At 48.9% G+C, this 17,774-nt stretch overlaps 1 protein-coding gene across 4 annotated transcripts in view; it reads right to left on the bottom strand.

The window, feature by feature from the left end:
* LOC147097260 (talin-2) overlaps nucleotides 1-17,774 on the bottom strand; it is a 354,000-nt gene that overhangs the window by 69,352 nt on the left and 266,874 nt on the right. For all 4 annotated transcript variants that reach the window (XR_015074349.1, XM_085972076.1, XM_085972077.1 and 1 more), the window contains 7 exons: nucleotides 14,667-14,806; nucleotides 13,741-13,834; nucleotides 11,119-11,208; nucleotides 10,895-11,017; nucleotides 8,346-8,489; nucleotides 8,081-8,242; nucleotides 6,580-6,720 (listed from right to left, as the gene is read on the bottom strand). Coding sequence is in view for 3 of the 4 variants with exons in the window: in XM_085972076.1 (XP_085828202.1) it covers nucleotides 6,580-6,720; nucleotides 8,081-8,242; nucleotides 8,346-8,489; nucleotides 10,895-11,017; nucleotides 11,119-11,208; nucleotides 13,741-13,834; nucleotides 14,667-14,806 (894 nt within the window). In the remaining variant the exon portion in view is untranslated. The remainder of the gene's footprint in view (nucleotides 1-6,579; nucleotides 6,721-8,080; nucleotides 8,243-8,345; nucleotides 8,490-10,894; nucleotides 11,018-11,118; nucleotides 11,209-13,740; nucleotides 13,835-14,666; nucleotides 14,807-17,774) is intronic.

Here is a 17,774-nt window from a genome sequence, read left to right on the forward strand (position 1 = left end):
AACTGGTAAGTAGATAAGGGAGAACCAGTGGATGTGGTGTATTTGGACTTTCAGAAGGCTTTCGATAAGGTCCCGCATAAGAGATTAGCATGTAAAGTTAAAGCACATGGGATTGGGGGCAAGGTATTGACTTGGATAGAGAACTGGTTGGCAGATAGAAAGCAAAGAGTTGGAATAAACGGGTTGTTTTCTGAGTGGCAGGCAGTGACTAGTGGGGTACCGCAGGGATCGGTCCTTGGACCCCAGCTATTCACAATATATATTAATGATGATCTAGACGAGGGGACTAGATGTAATATCTCCAAGTTTGCAGACGACACAAAGCTGGGTGGGCGTGTGTGCTGTGAGGAGGATGCCGAGAAACTCCAGGATGATTTGGACAGGTTGGGTGATTGGGCAGATGCATGGCAGATGCAATATAACGTGGATAAATGTGAGGTTATCCACTTTGGTAGCAAAAACAGGAAGGCAGATTATCTGAATGGCAATAGATTGGGAGAAGTGGAAGTGCAACGAGACCTGGGTGTCCTTGTGCACCAGTCACTGAAGGTAAGCATGCAGGTGCAGCAGGCGGTTAAGAAGGCAAATGGTATGTTGGCCTTCGTAGCGAGAGGGTTTGAGTACAGGAACAAGGATGTCTTGCTGCAGTTGTACAGGGCCTTGGTGAGACCACATCTTGAGTATTGTGTGCAGTTTTGGTCACCTTATCTGAGGAAGGATGTTCTTGCCATGGAAGGAGTTCAGCGAAGATTCACCAGGCTGATACCTGGGATGGCAGGAATGACGTATGAGGAGAGATTGGATCGATTGGGCTTGTACTCGCTGGAGTTTAGAAGAATGAGAGGGGATCTCATCGAAACGTATAAAATTCTAACAGGACTAGACAGACTAGATGCTGGAAGGATGTTCCCGATGGTCGGGGAGTCCAGAACCAGGGGTCACAGTCTAAGGATAAGGGGTAGGCCATTTAGGACAGAAATGAGGAATTTCTTCACCCAGAGAGTGGTGAACCTGTGGCATTCTCTACCACAGAAGGCAGTAGAGGCCAATTCATTAAATATATTCAAGAAGGAGTTGGATATATTTCTTAAGGCTAAAGGGATCAAGGGATATGGGGAGAAGGCAGGGACCGGGTACTGAATTTGGATGATCAGCCATGATCGCACTGAATGGCGGAGCAGGCTCGAGGGGCCGAATGGCCTACTCCTGCTCCAATCTTCTATGTTTCTATTGTCAACTCCCAGTAAAACATCACAAAGTTAGGCAGCAATGGTTAAAGCATGCGTGTGTTATATGTTACACTGGCGTACAGCCCAGGACAGCACGCTTGGCTCTTGCAATAGAAAGTCTACCACTATGGATTCAGGTCTGCCGCAGATGCGCTCTGGAGTTTGGTGCCTCGGTCGTTCCCTTAAGTGGTTCGAGTGTCTGAGTTTCCTGGGAGTTGACCCACGCTGCCCGACATCTAATTGTACGACATCGTAGCCCAGGGATTGTAACAGTAACAACCCCTTGCCATCGGCGCGGGAGGGAAGGGTTCATGTTGTTCGAGCACTGGAGAGAGTTCGGGAACAAGGGAAGGTTATATCAAAGGCACGGCCTTCACCCGAGTCAAAATGGCATAACTGCCCTTGCAGAGAGGGGCATGTAGCAGCGGGGGTGGGTATTCTACAACAACAACTTCAAATCAAATCAAATCAAATCAACTTTTATTGTCATTGTTAGTGCACAAGTGCAGTACAACGAAATGTAGGCTTGCGGCTCCCGAGAGTGTACAATTTGGATTAGGACACTTAAACATTTCAACATACATTTGTACATATATATTAGCATAAATATGACCATAATAAAGTGCATCGGCAGGTGTGCAGGCTTTAGTGTTTATTTGTGGAGTTCAGTAGGATGACAGCCCTGGGAAAGAAGCTGTTCCTAAATCTGGTCGTACGGGTGCGAATGCATCTGTCGCGTCTTCCAGATGGTAGGAGGGCGAACAGACTGTGGCTGGGGTGGGTAGGGTCTTTGATGATGGACCGTGACCTCCGTAAACAGCGTTTCTGGTATATGTGCTCTATGGTCGGTAGCCGGGTGCCGGTAAAGCGTTGGGCAGTTTTGATTACCCGCTGCAGGGCTTTCCGGTCATAGTAGCTACAGCTGCCATACCATACAGTGATACAGTTTGTCAGGATGCTCTCTATAGTGCAGCGGTAGAAGTTAGAGAGGATCGGGGGTGACAGATTACATCCCTTCAGCCTCCTCAAGAAATATAGGCGTTGCTGGGCCTTCTTCACCAGAGAGGAGGTGTTGAGGGACCAGGAGAGGTCTTCCGTGATGTGGACTCGAGGAACTTAAAGCTGGCCTTGTATTCATAGAGCGCCTTTAACATAGCAAAATGTCCCAAGGCGCTTCACAGGAGCAATTATTAGGCAAAAACTGACACCGAACCCAAGGAGACGACATTAGGACAGGTGACCAAAAGCTAGGTTTTAAGCAGCAACTTAAAGGAGGAGAGGTAGAGAGGCGGAGAGGTTTGGGGAGGGAATCCCAGAGATTAGGGTCTAGATGGCCGTCATTGGTGAGGTAGATTTGAGACTAGAGAGAGGGGGAGCAGAATTAATAAGGAGGATTATCTGATCGAAATAGCGAGACAATATTACCAGAGGGGAAAAGGGAAAGCAACAGGATATGAGGTAGTAAGATAAAAACACTTGTCGGATGAGCAAGAGATATCAAAGTTAAACAAGGAAACCAGGAAAAGAAAAGGGACAACATTCCAAGAAACTGGAATCAGGATTGCGCGCTCAGTTACAAGCGCAATATATGTTGTGAAGAATTCCAGTTTCAGACTTTTAATATCAGGCCAGTGGTTAGCGACATCTTTCCTTCTTTAGTGTTTGACAAATTTTGCACAAAACAAAATCAGAGAGTTAGAGGTACTGATAACGATGGAAGGACATGATATGGCGGCCATAATGGAGACACAACTTGGGTTTGGACAAGATGGAGAACTTAATACTCCTGGTGATAATTTCAGTAGGGACAGAGAAGGGAAAAGGAAAGGGGATGGATGGCAGTGTTAGCGAAGAATCCTATCACAGGGCTAGAAAGTAAGAAGGTCCTAGGGGGTTGCGTTAAAATCCATTTGGACAGAGTTAGGAAATAGGAAGAGGAATGGTACAGCTCTCACTGTGCATTACTGGGCACCAAACAGGAGAGGTGAGAGCGAGGTGACGATCTGTAGACATTCCAGGGAGAGAGGGGCAGGAACAACAGAGCACTCAGACTGGATGATGTGAGCTGTCCCGAGATAGTCTGGAATAAAGGTAATGCATCCGGCCCTGCTTCCGAGGTCAGTTTGCTTCTAGTCCGGACAAGGAAAGACACATTGATTGATTTTGTTGTACCTTCACTCCTTCATCAGAAGATTCAACAGGGGAAATAATCCCTTTTGGATGCTGATCAGTGATTATTAAGCTGTTGCCTAATTTCACTTCTGCTGTAACTAGCGGTGTCTGTAAAAGCTTTGGCCTGTGCCTCTCATACCAAGCTGAATGGAAGTGTAGTACCAGTTTAGGTAAAGTCTGGTATGCAGGTTACTACAACCGGGCGAAGTGTTAGAGCCAGTCACACATCTCCTGCAAGGGCAGGCAATGTAGAGAAGCAGGGATATAAGGCACAGGGTTAATAGAAAAATAATTGGGTCCCTACAGAACATGTTTCATGTTGTATTGTAAGTTATAACGCTGCAAACAGATCAAGTTACAAGCTGTAAAACACTAATGCTCTTAAGCACTGGTCCCCAATGTACAGCAGCCCATTACAGATTCAGAAAGGAAGGACAATATATATCCGTGGGTTAATGGGTATTGACTGCTAATGGTCTCCATTGGGAAGCACAAACTAGGAGGGTCATAAAATGTTCGATGTGAAATAAATTTGAAGGTGGCTTTTCAGGGGCTCATGCTGATGTATGAGTGACTTTCTCCCAACCATTGGCTGTGTCTACAGACCAGGGGCATCCCAACTCTGATCAGCGCTCGGTTACCTGATCTCAGGCAGGGTCGCAGCAGGGACACTGCAAGTGCCATGGGGGTTAGTGAGGGGACAATTGGCCAGGGATCCAGCTCCTCATTGCCCCACCACTGTTGAAACTGCACTTGAACGTCGGGTGAGGACAGAATCAGGCCCAAATGTGATCAGCTCTGCATTCAAATATCCGCCAGCACTCGCTGTCGATACTTACATAAGAACATAAGCATTAGGAGCAGGAGTTGGCCACACGGTCCCGCGAGCCTGCTCCACCATTTAGTAAGATCATGGCTGATCATCGACCTCAACTCCACTTTCCCAGCTGATCCCCATATCCCTTGATTCCCCTGGAGCCCAAAAATCTATCTCAGCCTTGAATATACTCAACGATTCAGCATCCACAGGCCTCTGGGGCAGAGATTTCCAAAGATTCACAACCTTCTGAGTGAAGAAATTCCTCCTCATCTCAGTCTTAAATGGCCGCCCCTTATCCTGAGTCTATGCCCCCTGGTTCTAGACTCTCCAGCCAGGGGGAAACAACCTCTCAGCATCTACCCTCAGAATTTTGTACGTTTCAATGAGATCACCTCTCATTCTTCTAAACGCCAGAGAATATAGGCTCAATCTACACAATCTCTCATCATAGGACAGCCCTCACATCCCAGGGATCAACCTTCGTTGCACTGCCTCTAAGGCAAGTATAGCCTTCCTCAGATAAGGAGACCAAAACTGTGCACGGTACTCCAGGTGTGGTCTCACCAAGGCCCTGTACAATTGTACACACTTGGTCGAGCTTCAGGAGGGCAAGCGACCCGTGGAATTGTACCGTAGCGACAAATGAATACCTTCGACAGATGAGGGGCGGGGAGAGCAAAAGGAACTTCAGAGCAGGTGAACACAACAGTCAAAGGTTGGGAGACCAGTGCTGAAATAATGTCTGGTTAACCTTGGTCACTGAAGTTGGGGTGTCCATCTCTTTAATCCACATAAACCTGATAAATCGCCCATTTCACAAACACACAGTTGGTGCAGCTGAAGAGGACTCCCTATGCCTCGAGAAAGCTGATTCAGGGCTTGCCATCTTTTGGGCAATTCAGTGATTTTGAAGTAGAGACATTTGTGGTAAAGCAACTGGTATACAACACGAAGACTAATCTGATAAGAATTGTCCGTACGAGTAGAATATAAAATGCATTCTCAGTGTTCGACTCTCTTCCGAACCCTAGACTTCTCCGATCCCCTTTGTCACATTATTCCTCCTGTAGACTCAACCTTTCCTACCTCACCTACCACTGGACTGCGCGACTCTGCTCCTCAGCCCATCTTCCACACACTTAGCACCTTGCCTAGCTCTCTGCCTCCAGGTATTCAAAGGGTTTCCCCTACACTCGACCACTTGCAGGTGCTGGCTGTCACCCGGGCCCCAGCCCACCTCTGCACTCGCGTCCTCTCCTGCCTCCCTTGATCTCTTCAACTCCACTTTTTTCTTTTCTTCCACCACCTCCCCCTCTGGGCCCCCAACTCATCCAATCCTATTGCCCAGCAGATCTTCTCCTTGGCTCTTCTCAAGGAGCCCACAGCCTCTCTTCATTCCACCCTCGATATCCCGTGTTGCGCCCACTGTGGCGCCCATTGCTGGCTGTCCTCATTCCCTGCTCCCGAATATTTTGCCCATTCGATTCCCCAGGGGGTAACTCTCTTTCACCCCTCCACAGCCTCCTTCCCATTGGGTGATCATCAGCCGCTGACCCATACTGTATCGGCCTCAAATTAAGTACTAAATACGTTAACGATACAGCTTGCCCCATCGCACCAGTACCGGCGGCGGGGATACCCGCTCAGCTCTGCAGGACACAAGCCAAGCTCTTAAACTGTGCAGGCAGGCAAACTCAAAACGAATCTGCGGAAACAATATTTCAGTCAGCGAGTGATCCATCAATGGAACAGGCTCTCTAAGGAGGTGGTGGAAGCATTTCGTATTGATTCATTCAGATGCAAATTAACTAGATTTCTTCCAGAAGATAATATTTTGGGAGTATATATGAGTAATTTGAGATGTGACGTGTGGGGAGTGTTGCATGGCTCGGGAAGAACAGCTGAGTTTGGACCTCTGGTTCCCAAAGCTCTCCCCCACTGGGGTTTCCTCACCTCGTGTCTGGGTCTGGTGTAGTGTCTGGGTCTGGTGTAGTGTCTGGGTCTGGTGTAATGTCTGGGTCTGGTGTAGTGTCTGGGTCTGGTGTAGTGTCTGGGTCTGGTGTAGTGTCTGGGTCTGGTGTAGTGTCTGGGTCTGGTGTAGTGTCTGGGTCTGGTGTAGTGTCTGGGTCTGGTGTAGTGTCTGGGTCTGGGTCTGGTGTAGTGTCTGGGTCTGGTGTAGTGTCTGGGTCTGGTGTAGACTCACTGATAGAGATTGATGGCTGTGATTGGTCAACAAACCCATTATCATTGGATCATGGGACTCCTGGGCTGGTAGGAGGAGAACCAGAGGGACCTCGGCCTTTGGTCATCCAGCAATTCCTCCTCTCCTATGTACACAACACTCTCGAGATCATTTACCTCTGCTCCTATCTGCGCTGGGATGCTGACAAACTCTGGGTTGGAGGCAAACGCCGTCAGATTTTCCACGGCCTCGATTAAAGGAGAAGTGGCTGACCTGCATTTCTCTCGATTCTCTTCGGAAAAGTCACCATCGAGAGCCTGAGGGCAAATGAACACAAGAAGTCAATGCTTCACCAGGCGAGTAAGGGTGCTCGAGGCCTCAGAAAGGTCAGCGCTCATCCACAACCAACAGTCCAATACATCTCCAGTCATTCGCGTTTTGATCAGAATGGGGCAACGTCAGGACGTGAGGCGTTGGACAGTGTCGCCTGTCCTCAACCACTGGTCCACGATGGACAGTGGCGGCTGTCCTCAACCACTGGTCCACGATGGACAGTGGCGGCTGTCCTCAATCACTGGTCCACGTTTGACGTGAGGCTTCGCACACAGTGAGCTCCCAATCTCAGGCATGGAGAGACATCAGGAGACAATGCTTGTGTATCTGCTCCAGAGATGTGGGAGAGTGTCGCCCATGTACTGGACCAAGCTCCCAGGAAACAGAAGAGAAAATATTTCCAAAAAAGAGAATCTAACCATCAAAAAAAGTAAATAAAACTGAAATGCACATTGTGCATTAGGCCAGAAAAACACTACTGTATCTGTAGCAGCTTACATAGAAACATTTCCAACAGAACAAGGAACACGGGGGCGAATTTCAGTAGGTTAGCGGCCCCAGTTAGTGCCTGGCGGGGGCGCTAACAGGGTGCTCAGGCAGTAGCATGGCAAATGCGCCAGCGGTAACAGTTACCGCCTCGGTCCCTTTCGCCACGCAGATCGTGACATCAGTGAGTGTGCAACGCTTGCTGGACGCCCAATTTGCAAACTTCAGTAGTGCCCCCTGCCTTACCGCCTTGCGCCGACAGCGCCAGGGAGTGGAGGTGAACCAGCCGGCTGGTGTCTGGCAGGGTGTTACTTAAAGGGATACGCTCCAGCTGTCAATGAACTTCAGTTCCAAAGGTCAGTTATGAGTGGCAGAGAGCGCAGGATGTACCTGCAGCCAAATAAAGGCTGCTTAGTCCCCGGAGTGTTGTGGGCAGTCAAAGCACTTTGCATTTCATCCCACAGCATATCGCCATTCTGCACACCCCGAATCACTGGGGGCTGGTGTGCAGACCCCAGTGACCCTCCCCTTCAATGGCTGGAAGGCGCCTGAAGCAATGCTCACTCCCGATTACACAACAGCTCATGTTCCTTATCGCTTGGAGCCTAACGCCACTCACCTACGCCATTAGCGCTCCCCTGCATTCTTTGAGCGCGGAGACTGAATTTAGCAGGCAGCGAGATTGATTAGCGCCTAGCACTAAATTTCCAACATCTCAAAAGTTAGCACCCCTTCCTGGGCGCAACTGAATCTCTCCCCCACTGCGTTTCAGGTCAAGCACTTCATACAGCTGGTCATGAAAACCAGAGCAATTTCCGAGTCGCTGCACACGGGCCCACGCGCCCGGCATACAGTTACCTTGATTGTCTTCACGAGGTTGGCAGTGCTGTTGGCAACTTCCTTTGCCGACTGAACAAAGTGCCGCTTGGCGACGGGGTTGGCCGTTTTGGAGGAGGCGATCCGGCACGCGTTACACAGGGCAGAAGTATGCTTGGCGACTATGGTGGCGGCAGACAGCACCTGCACAGCAAGAGTTACACGTTACGACAGGCAGCGGCCTTCAACTGCAACCCATTCGTGTTGAAATCGGGCAACGGCTGAAGATTCACCAATGCATCCTTACCTGTGACGGGCTGCTGGCTGGATCCACCAGATTCTGACAGGCCATCTGTATTGCCTGGTTGGCCCTCGCAAACTGGATGGGATCCACTAGCCCCTGATGCCCAGCCTGGCTGTTGGGATCGGATATGCCAACCAGGTAACCGGCCTGTACGAGCAGAAGTTTAATAGAATTGGAAAAGGATTGAGAAGACGACATGCTGGTATCCCAACTCAGTGTCACTGCGACGTTTTGGTTACAAATAATTATTAAGAGTCAAATTACTTTCAGATGGTGAGTTACATTTTCAGGTAGAGATGAGTTTAGCGCTCCTATCTTAAATGCCCCAAATCTCCGAGAGTGTCTAACGTTATTGGAGATTCAGCAATGACGGAGTTTTTAAAGCGACAGCCATCAAAAATAACATTCCACCATTTTCGTCACGGGTCAGTTCGCAAAACAAGTGGAACAAAGCCGAGCCGCGTTGGTGTCTGAACGGGGGTAATGAAGAGGACAGGAGGTGCTTCTTTTCCCCAGGGAATCGTGGACCTGTGGAATGCCGTGCGGTAGAGTTATACCCATAATCACCATAGATGGTTGTGTTTTATTACTAAATAATATTTACATTCATTACAATGATTCGCTGAATTCCTTCAAGCGAGAGCTGGACCGGATTGTGGCCGGGGCGGAGATCACCTCGAACCAGAGGTCGGTGTCCTATATTAAAAAACTAAAACCCGATCCCAACCTGCCCACGTCCGGGCTTAAGGGAGGTGGGACAAAGGCCGGGCAGCCAACCCGCTCCCAGGAGGCAGGCTGGCAATTTAAATATTTTAATGAGGCTGGCAGCCTCTGATTTAACCTGTTTTGCCGTTTAGAGTCATAATAATGGCACAGAAGGCGGCCATTCGGCCCATCGAGTCCGTGCCGGCTCTCTGTAGAGCAATCCAGTCAGTCCCATTCCCCCGCTCTATCCCCCTAGCCCTGCAAGTTTATTTCCCTCAAGTGCCTATCCAGTCTCCCCTTGAAAACATTTGAGTGTCTCCGCTTCCACCACTTCCGTCGGCAGCGAGTTCCAGGTCCTCACCACTCGCTGCATAAAAAAGTTTTTCCTCACATCCCCCCCTGTATCTCTTGCCCAAAATCTTAAATCTGTGTCCCCTAGTCCTTGTACCATCAACTAGTGGGAACAGCCTTTCCCCGTCTAGCCTATCCACACCTGTCATAATCTTGTACACCTCTATCAAATCACCCCTCAACCTCCTTTGCTCTAATGAAAACAAATCCAGCTTCTCCAACCTGTCCTTGTAGCTAAGATCCCCCATCCCCGGAACCATTCTGGTAAATCTCCTCTGCACCCTCTCAAGAGCCTTCACATCCTTCCTAAAGTGTGGTGACCAGAACTGGACGCAATACTCCAGTTGTGGCCTAACCAGCACTTTATAAAGGTTCAGCATAACTTCTCTACTTTTGTACTCAGTATCTCTATTTATGAAGCCCAAGATCCCATATGCTTTGCTGACCACTCTCTCAATATGTCCTGCCACCTTCAGGGACCTATGCACATTAACTCCCAGGTCCCTCTGTCCCTGCACACTCTTTAAAACTGTGCCATTAAGTGTATATTGCCTCTCTCTGTTCCTTCTGCCAAAATGCATCACCTCACACTTCTCTGTATTAAATTCCATCTGCCACTTGTCTGCCCATTCTGCTAGCCTTTTTATGTCCTGTTGCAGTATAACCCTGGCCGGTCGCCTTTCTCAGGCTCCGGAAACTGAAGGGAGGCGAGGACAGCTTTGGGGAGAAGGTACGTGCACTTACAGCACTGCGTGTGGGCCCGGAGGAGCAGGAGTGCTCCCCCCACCATATAAAGACCCCCGGGGTCCGAGATCGGACACCGCAACCCCCCAATTCCCCCTGGGTCGTACCTACCTGCGCCTGTGGCTTGCTCCGGAGTGCTCCCTGCCTGACTGGAAGCCAAGCCCATCAATCAGGCTGACTTCCGGGCGGGGATCCCGTTTAGTACAAAAGACGCACGAACTCCACAGCATGTGGGGAAACCCGGACTTCCGAGCCCCCGCAACCCCGTCTGAAATTCCGCCCCCCCCCCCCACATCCGCCTACATAAGCCGCCCGTTAAAAGCCAGGCCCACCAGTTTTGCCTGTTACATGCACATTGGTGGGCCAGTGTTACTGGGAGAGAACGAGTGGCTCCGTGCATTGATGCAGATATAATGCAGCAAACGTTGGCGGCTCTGACACGTCTAAAGATTTCTGAAGCCACAAAGTGGATTTTTTGTGGAAATGAAAATTCCTGTAAACTTAAGCAGTAGGAAAACCCATCTCAATGTATGTCCATCACAAAGTAATTAGGGCTGAAGGCGGCCATTCGGCTCAACTTAGACCAGAAAGCCCCTCCCATTGCTACATCCAACTGCTTCTGGAACAATTCCAGCACTGTCCCCTCCACTCCGCGCTTTTGTTTCGATGGAAGTTTTTCTCACAAAGGCGGGACCGAAGGCCTATCGAGCCCAGGGCTGCGAGGCTGGGGGTGTTGGTAAATTCTCTCTCACCTGAGCCGCCGCCTCAGTCAGGCCACACAACGCCTTGGAAGCGACGCCGACAGAATCTCCAAACGCTGGCAGGTCGCCGGTCTTGGCCTTCTGAGAGATCCCCGCCATGGCCTCCCCGAGGACCTGGAGCAGGGGCGGGCAAAAGAGAAAGGTGCCGTTAGACACGGCTCAGAACGTCACAAAGCTAACTGGGCAACATTGTTCCAAAATGAAACTTAACCCACCTTGGAATTCTCCATCACACTTTCAATGCAGTCGAAGTAGGAGAGGTCACTGACGGGGTCATTGGGGTTATCGAGCATGCCCTTCACAGTCTGTAAACATTTCAAAAACGCCAAGGCGGTGAATCTTTATGCTGTTTTGTCAACCAATACCAGAACTCATTAACTACCAGTGGCTCAGGGAAATAATGGGCGACTAGCTGTAGCCACAGAGAGTGAAGGAGGACATCACCCCTTTGGTTAACTCATTGCAGCTTCCTTTTCACATAATGACTGGAAAACGAATGCCGTCACTAACCCCGACGAGTACACAGGAACAGGAGGAGGCCGTTCTGCCCCTCGAGCCTGCTCCGCCATTCAATGAGACCATGGCTGATCTGCCACCTAACTCCATATACCCGCCTTTGGTCCATATCCCTTAATACCCTTGGTTAACAAAAATCTATCAATCTCAGATTTCAAATTAACAATTGATCGAGCATCAATTGCCATTTGCGGAAGAGAGTTCCAAACTTCTTCCACCCTTTGTGTGTAGAAGTGTTTCCTAATTTCACTCCTGAAAGGCCGGGCTCTAATTTTCAGACTCTGCCCCCTAGTCCGAGACTCCCCAACCAGCGGAAATAGTTTCTCTCTATCTACCCTATCTGTTCCTCTTAATATCCTGAAAACTTCGATCAGATCACCCCTTAACCGTCTAAATTCTAGGGAATACAGCCCTAGTTTGTGTAATCTCTCCTCGTAACTTAACCCTTGGAGTCCGGGTATCATTCTGGTAAACCTACGCTGCACTCCTTCCAAGACCAACATACCCTTCCTAAGGTGTGGTGTAAACAGTCTAACATAGAACGACAGGGATTTACAGAATCAAGCACACCTCCTACAGTCTGTCTGTACACTAGAGTGGGAGGGGATTCAGATGGCCTGAGTTCATACAGCACAGGAGGAGGCCTTTCGGCCCATTGTGCTTGTGCCGGCTCTTTGAACGAGCTCTCCAATTAGTCCCACTCCCCCCTGCTCTTTCCCCGGGAAAGCAAAATGTTCCCCTTCTAGTATTTATCCAATTCCATTTTGAAAGTTAGCACTGAATCTGCTTCCACCGCCCTTTCAGGCAGCGCGTTCCAGATCACAACAACTCGCTGCGTACAAAGATTTCTCATGTCGCCTCTGGCTCAGTTGCCAATTAGCTTAAAACCATGCCCTCTGCTTACCGACCCATCTCCCACTGGAAACATATTTACTCTATCAAAACCTTTCATGATTTTGAACACCTCTATCAGGTCGCTGCTTACCCTTCTCTGCTCCAAGGAGAACAATCCCAGCTTCTCCAGTCTCTCCGCATAACTGAAGTCCCTCATCCCTGGTACCATTCTAGTAAATCTCCTCTGCACCCTCTCCAAGGCCTTGACATCCTTCCTAAAGTGCGGAGCCCAGAATTGGACACAATACTCCAGCTGAGGTCTAACCAGTGATTTATAAAGGTTTAGCGTAACTTCCTTGTTTTTGGACTCTGTGCCTGTGTTTATAAAGCCATGGATCCCATATGCTTTTTTAACAGCCTTCTCAACTAGTCCTGCCACCTTCAAAGACTTGTGTACATACACCCCCAGGTGTCTCTGTTCCTGCCCCCCCTTTAAAACTGTACCAGTTGCAGGAAGAACCATATCATACAGGCGCGTGCTGTATCCTGGGGAAAGGCCACGATGGAACAAACACGATCGACTGGAGTGACATCTTTTGCCGCGGTTTATGCTATTTCTGATACTACACATATGATGAGGCACAATCGTCCTCTTAAACTGAACTGCGCACCCCATATATAAAAATCTATAATTGTCAGTGTCAGTGTCCTTTTAATCCCCGAAATGCCGCGATTCGAGGGTTGCAAGTGACTGACGACCATCACTAAACCCTCAGAAAGAGCATTTCATTCATCCTCAGAACCTGCCAAGGGCCCATTGGGGTGAAATGGGTCTTTGCCAGCAGTCCAAGGAGGCTCAGTGAACTCGCAGTCCATTTCACACCGCTCACCGTTTTCTTTTCCATTGAAGTCGTCGGGCAGAGTGTAAAACGAGCTGATCCACGACAAGCCCGTTTCGCACCAATGCCAAAGACCAGTATCACCCCCAATGGGCACAAGAGCCTCCTCCTGCACCATCAGCTTCTGCAGTCCTATGGGCCCTCCACCGCGGCGGGTGCTTGAGATTTCACTACAACTACAGACACTACCTTGGGACTTGGATTAAAATCCAAAATTAATCGACCTCTATAGATTCATTACGGTTACTATTTAGCCTCCGTGACTTAGATGGTTAAGATGACCATGTAAAATCCATCGCTTGACATACCGCACGTCTTGGCTCCAGAACTATTGGCGCTTCAGACTCTTTTTTTTGCTGGATCCAAATATTGCCATGCAAGCTCTTAACTAAACATGTTATTTTACAATTTACAGGCCGCGCTATTAAGCTTAATCCAGTATGTCACTTGGGGCCAAGGTAAGTCGGCCTCCCTGTTTTCACAGCAAGATGACTTGATGGAACAGCGAACAGACTGACGTCCACAATGGAAGTGAGCAAGACTGCGTTCCCTAAGCACATTTTGTCAGAGTTTGGCTTGATTCTGTACCTCGAGCTCTCGGAGAGCATTGTCACACTCCTTCTGGCCGGGAGCCTGCTGGGTGCACAGTGTAATCAACTGGTTGATGCTCTCCGTAACAGCCCTGCAAGACATTGGAGACGCTTACTGTTAGGCTATAATTTCAACACCTCGTCAACTAGGTCTGGTTCATTGGTTTATATGCCCGCATTAATTAGAACCTTCGAAGAAGAATTTGCACCTTTAACGACCTCAGGACGTCCCAAAGCGCTTTAACAGCCAATGAAGTACTTTTTGAAGTGTAGTCACTGTTGTAATGTGGGAAACGCGGCAGCCAATTTGCTCCCAATCATTATCAACAACTTCCATTTATACAACATCTTTAATGTAAAAATTGTCCTGAGTAGCTTCACAAATGGGCAGATAGAAAGACTTGCATTTCTACAGCACCTTTCACAACCTCAGGATGTCTCAAAGCCCTTTATAGTCAATGAAGTACTTTTTGAGTGTGGTCACTGTTGTAATGTGGGAAACACGGCAGCCAATTTGCGCACAGCAAGCTCCCACAAACAGCAATGTGATAATGACCAGATCATTTATTTCAGTGATGTTGGTTGAGGGATTAATATTGGCCAGGACACCGGGGAGAACGCTCCTGCTCTGTTACAAATAGTGCCGTGGGATCTTTTACGTCCACCTGAGAGAGCAGACGGGGCCTCGGTTTAACGTCTCATCCGAAAGACGGCACCTCTGACAGTGCTGCACTCCCACAGCACTGCACTGGAGCGTCAGCCTGGATTTTGCGCTCAGCACTCTGGAGTGGGACTTGAACCCACGGCTTTCTGACTCAGAGGCGAGGGTGCTGCCCACTGAGCCACGGCCAACAGGGCACTCGAACACTGGCCAATGTGAAGCTTCAGCATCGGAGAAGTACAATGAACGCAAGCAGTCCTTACCGGGCCGCAGCTGCCAGGAGATTCTTGGCGTTGGGTGCTGCGGGGTCAACAGAAAGTGACTTGGCAGCGAGTAGCAATTTGCTGGAAGCCATGGAGATATTCTTCAAGTTACCAACGACCTGGATCTGACCCTCTTTTGTCTGTATAAAAACAAGCAAAACCTTTAATAGTTTACACTGTTGTTCTGAATAGTCTGTCTGTCTCTCACAATAGACTACTGTTAGTGTTGCATTCTCACACTGTACTAGGCAGTGTCAAACTAGCAATTCTATAGCAGCAGCCTCCGAATAAGAGAATCATACAGCACAGAAGGAGGCCATTCGGTCCATCACACCTGTGCTATTCTCTGAAAGATCTATCCAATTAATCCCGCTCTCCTGCTCTTCCCCATAGCAGTTTTTTTTACTTTTCAAGTATTTCTCCAATTCCCTTTTCATCGTTACTATTGAATCTGCCTCCACCGCCCTTTCAGGCAGCACTTTCCAGATCACAACAACTCGCTGCGTAAAAAAAATTCTCATCTCCCCCATGGCTTTATTGCAAATTATTTTAAATCTGTGTCCTCTGGTTACCGACCCTCCTGCCAGTGAAAATAGTTTCTTATTTACTCCATCAAAATCCCTCATAATTTTGGACACCTCTGTTAAATCTCCTCTTAACCTTCAGTGCTCCGAGGAAAACAACCCCAGCTTCTCCAGTCTCGCCACATAATTGAAGTCCCTCATCCCTGGTGCCATTCTGGTAAATCTCCTCTGCACCCTCTCCAAGGCCTTGACATCCTTCCTAAAGTGTGGTGCTCAGAATTGGCCACAATTCTCCAATTGAATTCTAATGGGAAAAGGAAACCCTCCCCCGCCAACTAGCGGCAATTTCAAAAACTCAACTGGACAGATCGAGAAACCAAAGTGGTCACGACTCTTTTTCCAGCCTCTGCTGATTTGATCTCATCCACGCCGACAGTGGGCCCAGCCATGCGTGGGTCAGAGAGGGTCATGGCGGCCCATCCGTCCTTTTGGTGAAGGGATGTCGTGCCAGCAACAGACCCAGGAGATGAGGAGAACATCCTTTTTATTGGGCATTTGAACCTATGGTCCCCCCAATGGCCATGGTTCCCGAGTCACCCAGACCAGGAAGGTTCACCAGTTTATCTGTCGGTAGCTGCTCTCACTGAGGAGACACTACAACTGGTTTCAGTATCCATGGGTTGGGGTGGGAGGAGAAACAGGAATGACATCAGCTGGGGCTCCGGCTCCCATTAACCATCCAGTGAACCGTGCTTGAAATGTGCTGGCAACGGCAGGATCAAAGATGGGAAAGAAAGAAAAAAACGGCTTCCATTTAGAGGACATCCTACAAGATCCACAGGACACAGCACTTCATCCAATAAACTACAGGAAAAGTTCTGATATCCGGCACCGACGGGACCAGCGTGTTGCCGATCTATCAAAAGTGCCGGACATGCAAAGTCAACGTTGAAGCATACGGAGATGAAAATCTCTGTATTTGACAACAAACACTGTTGCTCAGCAACAGCTCGTAAACACTCGGCCCGTACCTTGAAGCGTCTCTGAAGCTGTTGCGAAGCTCCAAAGACGCTTTCCAGAGCCTGCCTGTTAACAGAATGCTAGGAGAAGAAAAAAAAAACGAACTAAAACGGCTGCTGATTTCTGCCGTTAGAGCAAAGTTTCCGGCCATACAACCTCCGGATAAACCAAAGTTTCCTGTACTTTGTTAGTGTAGTCACTGACGTTATGTAGACAAACATGGCAACCAATTTTATGAAATGGTCCAGCAGAGAAACAGGCCTGTTGGCCCATCGAGTCCTCACCTGTGTAATCCCAGTCTCCTGCTTATTTCCAGTGTCCTTTAACATCCCTATTTTCAAGAAACTGATTTCCTTTAAAAAAGAATTCATGGACTCCGCTTCAAACTGTGCAGTAAATCAGACAGATGACCAGTTAATATTATTTTTTAAGTGATGTTGGTCGAGGGCTGACTCTTGGCCAGAACACTGGGGGAGCTCCCCATCTCTTCTTCCAGTAGTGCCATGGGCTCTTTTACACCCACCGAGAGAGCAGACGGGCCCTCCGTTTAACATCTCACCCTCGACCGGGCAGCGCTCCCTCAGCATTGCACTGGAGCGTCAGCCTAGATGTTTGTGCTCAAGTCTGTGGAGTGGGGCTTGAACCCACGACCTTCTGACTCAGAGACGAGCGTGTTGCCCACTGAGCCAAGCTGATGCTCACTCTCCTATACAAAGGACGCTCCCTTGGATGAGGCAGAGAGGGCTGAAACCACCCCGGGAGGAATAAGGTTATGATTAAGGCTGCTGCGGCTACTGCCATTAAAGGGGCAAAGTCTTTAAGAGGTGTTGAACTACTTGCAAATACAGTGAGGCAAAATGAATCATCATAGCACTGGCTTACAACTTTCTCCTGGAGATGTGCAAGAAAGACTTGGCACACCACTGTCAAGATGACAATGGCCCCTTTAAGCCTATCTCACCTCAAATAATTGCTGAATCCCATGTGGCAAGCGCAGGAACAATCTCTTCAAAGAACGAAGGCACAGCAATACGAAACCAGGTGCAGAAAGTGAGCTGGCAGTGAGGATCAAAGTGGGGAGCACGGCTGCCTTCCAATCCAGCATTTGCCACAAGATAAACACTGATCTAAGTTGGCCTTTCGTGACGTCTTTTCGTTCGGTTTCTGGCACAGACACGATGGGCCGAATGGCCACCTACTGTGCCGTACATTTCTATGATTCTATGGAAGAAGATGTCCATTTATATCCCACCTCAGGGCGTCCCAAAGTGCTCGACATCCAATGAAGTCCTTTTGAAGTGTAGTCACTGTTGTAATGTGGGAAACGCGGCAGTCAATTTGCGCACATCAAGATCCCACAAACAACAATGTGATAAAGTCCAGATAATCTGTCTACTGATGTTGGTTGAGGAATAAATATTGACCAAGACACCAGGAAAAACTCCCCTGTTCTTCTTCAAAATAAAGGCCATGGGATCTTTTACATCCACCTGAGAGAGCAGACGGGGCAGCACGGTGGCATAGTGGTTAGCACTGTTGCCTCACAGCGCCAGGGACCCGGGTT

Source organism: Somniosus microcephalus, chromosome 32, assembly GCF_052327205.1.
Source record: "Somniosus microcephalus isolate GS21.2 chromosome 32, FLI_Smic_1.0, whole genome shotgun sequence".
Taxonomy (NCBI): Eukaryota; Metazoa; Chordata; class Chondrichthyes; order Squaliformes; family Somniosidae; genus Somniosus; species Somniosus microcephalus.